Source organism: Telopea speciosissima, chromosome 7 (assembly GCF_018873765.1).
Source record: "Telopea speciosissima isolate NSW1024214 ecotype Mountain lineage chromosome 7, Tspe_v1, whole genome shotgun sequence".
Lineage (NCBI taxonomy): Eukaryota > Viridiplantae > Streptophyta > Magnoliopsida > Proteales > Proteaceae > Telopea > Telopea speciosissima.
The window spans coordinates 8,920,470-8,930,981 of NC_057922.1; the positions used below are offsets into that span (position 1 = coordinate 8,920,470).

At 37.5% G+C, this 10,512-nt stretch overlaps 1 protein-coding gene across 1 annotated transcript; it reads right to left on the reverse strand.

The window, feature by feature from the left end:
• Positions 1-7,334: 7,334 nt before the first annotated feature.
• On the reverse strand, positions 7,335-9,865 carry LOC122668921 (transcription factor MTB3-like). The gene has a single exon (XM_043865496.1). The coding sequence runs from the start codon at positions 9,114-9,116 to the stop codon at positions 7,521-7,523; it is 1,596 nt and encodes a 531-aa protein (XP_043721431.1). The 5' UTR covers positions 9,117-9,865; the 3' UTR covers positions 7,335-7,520.
• Positions 9,866-10,512: the final 647 nt, after the last annotated feature.

Genomic DNA, 10,512 nt, shown 5'->3' on the forward strand with positions numbered 1-10,512 from the left:
CAATAAGTCATTAGTCAACCTGAAGTACTTCCATCATCTCAGCCATTTAAGGAACGAAAGTAACTTCTAAGGCCCCATTTCAGAACCTGATTTCCATTCCGACTTACTATTTACCAATTTCCTGTCCATCTATTTCAAGGTTTAAAGTATTGATATCAGTTATCGTATCAGAAGGGTGATTTTAAGAGACATATCGTATCGTATTGTATTGTATCGTACCGTATGGGATATATACTATAGACATGCATGGAAATGATCAAGATACACATGGAAATACATTTTTAGAGAAGAAAATAATATAAATAAGCAAAATATATACATGTATCATGCATAAATACTAAAATGGAGTACAACGTATAACGAGACAAGAGATTTTCTGACTTTCAAGAATTTTGGTACAAATCATTGCAAATGATCATGTATGATGCATCAACTAACTTAGGATTAAAAATCTCCTTCAATCTCTGATCTCAGTTTGTTGAATGATGAAAACTAAGTTTTTGTAACATCTCTTGAATTGTTTTTGAGTGTAGATTAGAACCCCAACTCCAATTTTTTGAAAAAATTTGGTTAAAGGGAAGTTTTGAGAATCTTGGTTGGGAGTTCTTACCCTTTTTTCTGGCCAAATAACTCTTTGTATCAATTCTGATAGTCACATGGGCCTTTAATGGCCGTCTCGACATATATCGGTTGGTATCTGTCTAAAATGAGCCATATCGATACTCTCACAGAACCCTTTAATGTATATATTATAAGTATTGATATGTATCGTATCTGGCCGTATTGGGCGATACAATACTATACCAATCGAGACATGCTATTTAAAAAAATATATGTCAGTATGTATCGATACCAATACATATGGACCAATACGGACTGATACTTTAAACCATGATCTATTTCTACAATAGAAATTTCATGGAGCAACACATTGGAAAGGTAACATGGGCTGCTATTTGAACTGGAGACCAAATTGAAGCTGGTATTCATAAGCCAAAAATTAAGTTCTAGAATAATATTTCTTGCATACTGCTTAATTTGCTCATCTGCCAAAAGACACAGCAACAAAACCAACATAATTTGGCGGGAGCAACTCTTTCCTCCATCAATGTTTCCACCAATTCTAGTCAGTGCTATCTAGGCTTGTGGCCCTCCAAAATGGCCAAAAGATTCTTGCTGTTAGGTAAATAACCGAATCAAGACGCCACACATGCTAGAACTGTTCCATTGGACAAGTGACTGAGCCATGATTACAGAGCACAACCCACATCATATGACTTGATCCTGTTTGTCAAGTGTTCTAATTTATTCTCTAGGTTTCAGGACCATGCTTACCAAAACATGGCCAATTTTGTATGATTCTTCTTGGCTTCATCAAAGGAATTCTCTACTACAACAGACTAATTTATATTCCTCTTACGAAATTCCTTAGACCATGCTCTGAAACACAATACAATGGTAAAAAAGAACATTACATTGTACAGATACTGGAACAGCAATCTCATACAGTTTATTCATCAAATATCGAATTATATATTCAACAGAAAATTTAATTTGCAATGCACAAATTTCAAATCTCAAGTAAATGGTAATAATCTAAATAGTACTAGCTACATGGGCAATAAGGAGAATGAAAACAGGTTCCAAAATGCACAAAAACAAAAGAACCTCTTTGAGACCAGTATTTAATAAAAAACATTGATAAAGTTATGTGTGCACACTACTAACTCTTAAATATACAACAATTCTCCTTCTACTTCAGTTTGGAATCAGCCAATGAACTTGAGTTTGCTCAAAACTTGGAAAGGATCTCAAGAAAATCATAACTGTTGAAGTAACATCAGAGGGAAGGATAGTTCAAGAGATAATACAAAAAAAGATGGAGTGCAACCTGTTAAAAGTTACATATCCTGGTTTCTTAATGTCTGGCCCTAAATTTGAGTTGAAGAAGCTAGGCTAAGGATTAAAAGCAATGATGCTGAAGAGACAAAATTCATGTGAGAAAATATCATGTGTGCAAGCTGCAATATATTGGCATTTTACAAGTTCATTGGAATGAGAGAAGAGGCTTCTGTAGAGTTATAGGATACAGGAGAGGCAAAATTCAGGATTATATGTTGAGGAGAATATCATGGCCTGATGGACTAACAGAGAACCACATTTCAAGTGTTGGTTACAAGAGTCTTACCGGATCAGGTTTCCAGGCAGAATCATAGGAAAAGATTGGAGATAATACAGTTCGTATATTGGAATTTTAAAGGATCTGTAGATGCAAGGTAAAACGAAAACAAGCAATGAAATTCAAGATAAACGTTCTTTCAGGTGGATGAACCAAATTTTAGTTTTGCCGGTTCCTTGATTTCTGATTTAAAATGCATTCAGCCTAATAAGGGCATGATTTACTAGACCTTATAAATGTATACCCAGCATAATCAGCCAGAGAGAGAGGGATAAAGATATGTCAAGAAGTAACAGTTTGAAATATGACAAGAAGCATTGAATTTGAGCAAACACTCTACAGAATATGTGGCCTTGTAATATGGTTCTGATTTAAATATAAAACCAGTACCAAACAGAATCGAAAAAAAGAGTGAAAATTTTCCAAGATTAAGAAAACTAAAGCATAAAATCAGATCAAACTATAAGTCTGATCAAGTGCCTCTTTTGTACGGTAGAACCAATGCTGAAAAACTCAGCCACATCTAATGGTCAAATCTGCTGATGTGGACAACCCCTAGTGGAACTAGGATAGGTCAAAACCAGTCAAACTAGGAATCGAATGAATGATCAGAGTACAGATTTAATATGCTCAACAGAAACTTGATCTATGCTTGGAGGGCAAGGATCCATATTTAGCTGAGATTCTCCTGACTTGTTGGGTTGTTCTTCTTACTGTCATTTTTCTTTCTATTTTCCACTTTTCATTTCTCATCTCATTCCCCATCCCACTTTTCCCATCTCTTCATTCCCCTTTTTCATTTAGATCTCAGTTTTCCCTACTTATGTTTTTGTTTGGATCCATGTAGCCGACCCCACCAGTTAGTGAGTGTATGCTTATATGCTTATGTATGCTTTGTCTTTATGTTTATGCTTTGAGAAGTATGGACTTGTAAGTGTGTGAAGTCTGGTGTGGACTTGTAAGTGTGTGAAGTCCGGTCTCGTCTCTATAAATAGAGACCTAGCTCTTTGTAATGGACCATCCTGTATTGTAGTATTCTCCTTTTTAACTAAGTTGGGATAAGGCTGAGTTTGTTGTTGTTCTTGTTGTTGAAATATCAGTTATAGAATAGTCTTCAGAATATCAAGAATCGAATACCACTTGGAGTAGGATTGTAACATTCATGCAGTAGATTCAGAAATTGATTACAGAATAATGATTAGCATACTGATCATGAATGTTTATGAAATCAGAATGAAGATCAGACCTGTAGAAGACTTGATTCCAATAATCCTAGTGTGAGTAGGTCATCCTTATTGCATGGACAACTTAGATTCGAATGTGAAGGTATAGGCTAGAACATTTTTGGGAACTTGAGAAGAAATCAAAGAATGTAATAACAGTACATGGGTTTCTCACCGCAAGGTATTGATTGGATTCACCACCAACCCACTTGTTGAATCACCACAATGAGGATCTGAATCACCACAGAACCAAAGGCAAACGTCAAACTTCTTTATTCATCAAATTCGTGTACAATGTTGGACCCCCTTGCAAACTTATATAGGAAACTCAAAAACAGACTAAAAAGAAAGGCCTAAACCAATCCTTACCTTGACTAATAAGGTAATCTAAATTGACTAGGAATTTAAAATAATGAATGAAACTGACTTAAAACAGGACTGAACTTATAGAATCCTTATCTAGCCTAACTAGAACACTTAATAACAATTAAAATTAAGAAATAAAGACACTTAATTAAACTCATATTATAGGCCCATTACAATGAGAACACAATGGATCAAAGGCCCAACACATACAAAACCCAAACCAAAGCTTATTTCCAATAAAATAAACCCATTTAGGTGATTTAACTGCATCACCTTGATCAGGCAAGATGCTGGGGGAGTAAAGCCAGCTTGGTAGCCTAAATGAAGGAATAGTTTCTGATAAGTCTCCATAAAGACCCCCAAGCAATAAGAAAATTGATCTCTTTCAAAGTTCCCAGAGGAAATATGCATGCATGAAACTGTAAACAAGGAAGCAGGATCCTTCCTACTAAGTACTAATACAGAAAAAAGAAATTCCCCATACCAGCAAGGCTAACAAGAAACCCTACCCAATATGGTCTGACTTAAACAGTCAAACATGGGTATGGTATGAACTGATAAATGGTCCATAAGCGTTAGTGTCCAACTTAAGAAACAGCCGCATCGAGGTAACCATGGTACCATGACATGAGTAACACGATAAATCTTCAGGAGATGAGAATACATATAGAAAAAGGCAAAGAAGTTCATTCAGACAAAATTCTTACCCTGCAAAATCCCTTGACAAGAATAGGAGTGTAAGGATATGCTTAAGAAATCCATTCAAGTTTCAAGGCTTACTTTCTGAGAAGGGTTATTTTGGTTCTAGTTATGAGTCACATGAAGGAATTTTTTGTCTACTTTCTCTTCATCTTGAAGATTTGGAGGTTTAAGTGAGGGCATTGATGCGATCAGGGGTTTGGAAACCTACTTGGGTTCGTTGTGGGCCCAATAGAATATTAGGAAACTTAATTTAAGAGTATAGTGGCAAAACAGTAAATATTCCTAGGCTTATGTAGGAGAGTGGCAATCTCATAATTATAAAGACAAGTAAAGCCTTAAAAGTAAGACATCATAATAGGGATCATGCCACAAATTAATTTTAAAGAGGGAGGGTAATCCTGGAAGTTAACTTAAAGGAGGGGAGTAATCAGAAAAAAACTTAAGAATAGAGGGGCTTACTTGTAATTGACATAACACTCTAATAGCAACAAGGAGAACAGTTCTTCTTCAACCTTATACAGTTACATTAGAACAACCTGCAGTGAACTAAGGAAACGGAAAACTGGACTGCTCGTAACAGTCCAGATTGGGCTGTGAGTCTGTGACTATAGGGATAGAATCGACATGCCCTAGTGAACAGTTTCCCTCCAGAAAACATTAATAACAGGGCTTAAGATGCAACGATGGAAAAGTTGCAGAAACTTAGAAACAGAGCAGGTTGTAGGAACAGCTTATAAACTGGTGAAGAAACTGATAAGTAATAACAGGATTTAATAGGGAATGAAGCCAACAGCTTAAATACCAAATTTCAGAGCTAATTAACAGGTAATAATGAAGTTATGAACAAAAATAGAGGTCTGAACTTAGCTCCAAAAACAGGGTACCGCTTATAGCAGTGAAAGAACTTCAAAGAAGAGATGAGAGGTAAGAGAGAAGAAGATCAGAGGAAGAGTATGGAGAGAACACACCTGGAAGAGACATGTTTCATTGCCACAGATTGTTTCATAGACATGCTTATAAGATTTTCATCTCACTGATCAATGTGTTTCCATTATTTAACCCTTCCAAAGCACCTCTTCCTATGCCAACCAACTCCATTTCTTTTAGCAACTGACATGACATAACAAAAAAATGGTTATTATGGGGTATCTTCTGGCACTGGTAATGAGCTTACCTAATGCACATTTTGTGCATATCCAAATTTGTAATACATCACTAATTTCAAAACCTGTCAATCTCCAAGCTTCGCATCAGTGTTTTTCACTGTCATTTTGGAAGCTAGCCCAAAAAATTTATCTAACACCCATTTAAACATGAATCCCAAAAGCTAAGCTTACAATAGCAGAAAAGGGTCTAAGATGCAGGTTGTGGACTTACAAAACCCAACAGAAGGGCAAGCTAAATAGCCCCTTCCCCAGTCATGGTGATCCTTTGACTAGCCCATTGGATTCATTACTGTGTCTTCTTTTGGTTTCCATACATTTAGTTTCTGTTACGGGTCATTCCTAGTTGCATTAGGATTTGAGTTGATCGTTAACTTCGATTATTTTAATTGTTAATGCTATTCCGGTAGGGTATGAAGTTAGGGGTCTTTTAAGCTGATAATTTAGAGATGTTTGTCTCTCTTGCTTTCAAAGCTATTTTTCTGATTCCTACTAGATATTGGTTATCCCAGACTGAGTAGGAGTAGGAGTTTCTCCAAGTCTATAAATACTAATGTAATTTGGCCCATCATGGAAATAATTGAGCTTTTCAGAACCAGCAATATTGTATGTATGCCCCCCAGCTGTGTGGATTCATGAAGAAGATGGATTCCCTCTTGTGCTAGGTGAATTCCAAATGGATAATCTGTCTTTCTCTCCATACAACAACACCCCCCCCCTCCCCCAAATCTATCTTTTAAGTCATTTCTAGTTCTTAGTTTGGTTCTGCAGATACAGTTCCAGTCACTTGTTCCTTCAATCAACCAGGTCACTTTGAGTTACTTTATTCAATTTTCAAGTTCTAACATAGTTCACCAAATTCAACTAGAAGTCCAACACAAAATTCTCAACCAATAGGTTCAGGTCTGCTGCTTTCAACCAGCAAATAGACTGTAAAGCACATTGGTAATCTGCTGATTTCCATCTTAATTTCATTACCTTGATCACCATTAAATCCCCTATTGCTGATGATTAACATTCATTTTGAAGGAGATCAATTTACTGGTCTGCAAGTTAACCTTATCAGTCAAACCATCATAGAGCTGTGAAATTAATTCTCTCTCTTTTTTTTTCTTAGAAGAGAACGTAAGGAGGACATCTTGTATGATCAAATAGGGCAGAAGTTGAGTTTGCATTTGTTTTCTTTATTTAGTTTCTTTTTGTTTTTCTTTAAATTCAACATTGAAACAACAACCCCCCCCCCCCCCCAAAAGCAAAAAGGTTTGGATCCTTTTTTCTAGTTTCTTTGTTCCTTTTTCAGATTCTACTACAGAAAATTATTAGTACAACTAGGGTAGGAAAGAGCTCAATACCTAAACCAATCTGCACAATCAACAAATTAATCAATCACTAGTAGACCCTGCCCTTGACCCCTATGTAGGATTATGCTTAAGCATCCTAGTCGCTTTGCCAGATGGCCAAACTGACCTCACATACAGTAGCTTTATTGAAGGAAAGATCATACCATTGGAGAATATGACTTGAGATGGTCCGCACAAACTAAAACCGGTGATGCATAGAAAACAGAGTATACAATAGTTTTCTGAATAAAATAATTAAAATATAAGACCACACAAAAAATAAGTTCCACAGTAAAATTATCAAACCATAAACTAACAAGGAAACACATGCAGCCATATAGATATGAGTATCCAAAGTTACAACAGTCTCAGCAAAGGCTGGACACACAAATATATTAGATGATAAACACTTCATTCATAGTACAGTACAAGCAATTCCAATACCAGGAATTGCCACTTTGGAGTGGCCAACAATAAAATTTAAAAAAAAAAAAAAAAAAGTGAGATGCACTGAAACTCATCTTACAAGTACAATTTTATAATCAGGTCATCTTGAAAGGGAAGCAACTAACTTCTCCTTCAAATGTTCACTTGTACCATTTTGAGTACGGATGGAGAACGTATGAAGCAATGAATCATTGTCCGTGGTTGAAACATTAGATTCTTGAACCATAACTTCATTTTCTCTAAATGCCTTAATAACTTTAGAGACAGGGTGTGAATCTAGAGGGCAGCTCACACGAACAACAGTGTCCTCATTCCTTGTCTGAACATCAATATCCGGAGCAGGTAATTGCTTTTGGTTGCCATTCACCATCTCCCTTTCAGCTTCCAATACCCTAATCTTCATTTGGAGATCAGTGATATGGGTAATGGCATCTCCAAGCAACGAGGCCTTGTCCATCTTTGAGATGTTGGGAACAACCGCTCTTAATGCATAAAACCGCTGATTAAGTTTCTCCCGCCTTTGCCTCTCTGCTTCCACATGGTTCAATGGCTCCTCTCTCCCATTAGCAGGCTTTCTCCCTCTTTTCCTAGGTTTTCGCTCATCAGGCCGAGGCAACATGTCATCCTTGGATTGTTCAACAACCCTTGAATGGGTTAGAGCCCCAATGATCATCTGCCTAGGCTGTGCAAACAGTTTAACTTCATTTTCTTCACTTCTACAGCCATTGGGGAAAGTTCCAACAACTCGATTAGCACCCATTTCTTTGCTCATAGCTATGGTTTTACCATGTCTAGAGACTGCTGCTTGCACTCTGTAGGATTCTAATTGGAAACCCTCATCATCTTCTTCCACCTTTGGAGAGAAATTAATAGTGATTGAACGAGATTTTGAGCTGCCCAGACTAAGGTCATGGCCAAAGATCTTAGGAGCCGTTGTTGCAGTTGACATTGGTGTTGACTGACGAGTACTGGAATCCCCAAGTAAAGTTTTAATCATCTGCAAGCCATTTTGATCTTCTTGGAGTGATTTAACCGAACCAAGTTCCACCACCCCTGAATCGATTGGAACATAAACCAGGGTCCTAAAGCCAGCTGATTTTGCCAGATATGATCTTGACTGATAATAATCTGCACAAACCTTCTGGTCCACAACCCAAAGTGGTCTACGGGAGGCAAACGAAAGTGCAGGACCAGCCTGGGCATCATATTTGAATGAATAATACATTGATGTAAGGTAGAACATCTTTACATCCGATACACAATCCAACCGTGCAGCATAGCTATCTTCCTTTGATCCACCAAAGGAGTGAAGCTTCTGAAGCACCAGCTTCCTCATCTCCTGCTCTTTCTCTCCTCCTTCAACCTTATGTGATTCAGAATTCCCCGAGGTCCCATCTTCTTCTCTTTCGTCTCTCTTGGGTTCTCTGCAGTGTCCATCTCCCCATATCAAGGCTAACTCACCAGATTTACACCTTGAGAGCTGCCAGAAAATGGCGTAGGTCCAGTTCGAACCTTCAACAAGCTGGCAGAGCTCCTGCTGCACACTTTTGTCGCTTGCCGTTGTAACCAAGTCTGGCGAAACATAGCTTGGGGAAGTCAAGAAGTCACAGACTTCAGCACCCAAAACAGCTTCCGCCATGGCCTTTTCTTCCTCGTTAGACCAAAAATTCCCCCTCACATCACTCTGCTCACCCATATCTGCCAAGTCTCAGAGTATTGACTAAAACTCAGAAAAGCTTTGGGAACCAAAAACCCTTTCCCTTTCGGTTTCTAAGTTCAGATACCCAAGAAGAATTAGGAAACTATATATCAAAAGTAAAAAATCCTACAACCCTATCCACAGATCTTCTCAAGCTTTCTTTTTTCTAACTGCATAATACATTACACCACTTACATTTTTCTTTTTGGTTGATACATAAACTACAACATCAGAAGATCAAGATTAGAGGGGGTTTCAATAAGATCTTCTTGCCATGCTTCCTTTTCTCTAAATGCAAAATACATCACAACACTTCCATTTTTCTTTTTGGTTGATGTAAATACAACAACATCAAAGGATCAAGGTTAGAGGGGATGCCACCTTAATGTTCCCTGCATCGTTTGCCTTTCTCTTTCTTCGTAGATGAACTACGTTTCCAATCATCTCCATAGATCTGCAACCAAATTCGAGCTTTGATTCCCGCATTTCCCCCTCGGTATGTATCTCAATGGTTTCCAAAAACACGACCACCCCGGCTCAATAGCCTGTATTAAGACCCACGAATCGTGAAATCTCCTTCAAACACAAACCCTAGAATCGCTGACCCCCAAACCTCTTCTCTTCCGGTTCAGTAAGCAATGTTAGGATTTTTACGCGGCACTTAAAGCATCAGCTTCGCTGTATAAAGAATTAAAAACCCTAAGTTCCCAGTTTCTCTTCCTCTCCACCAGTCCACCACCCATTGCATCTCCAACCTTAAAAAACTCGAATTTTATTATTTTTTTCCTTAAGAGAGAAACTATGCGACCGAACAAAACACAAGCTTTCACTTATTAATTTTATATAAACTATTCACTGCAGAACAAAATCTATTTAACATTATACCGTAAATCATATCGTATTCCCCTTCACTTGCACTACAAATCAAACATGTGCGGCTATAGTCATACCTTGTCAATATAGCCTTCCCTTGGCCATCCACCTTTTCCAGTTGCGTGGAAGGTTACCAACCAAAGAAAGGAATCCATCTCTCAAATTAGCCATGTGTCACATTCCATCTCCATTCATTAAGAATTTTATCGTTTTATTTTCAATAATGTATTGGGGAATCTCTTACTCTATATCAATCATGTAGAAATGCTTTTATCCCGTAAAAGACCCACATGGTTCGAAAAGAAATAGTGTGTCAATAAGGCACCTTCATGGTTAGAATGTAAGAGAAGACATGGATTTAAGTTGTCATGGAATTGCCATCAAATAAACCTTTACCAGTAATATTTCCTCCATAGTTTAACCATATGAATGGCTCAGCTCTATAAACCAACTCATAGATGAGTAATACACTCCATGGGGTTATCCATGTGTTGAAACTTTAAAGTCTCGTTGCTTTTGT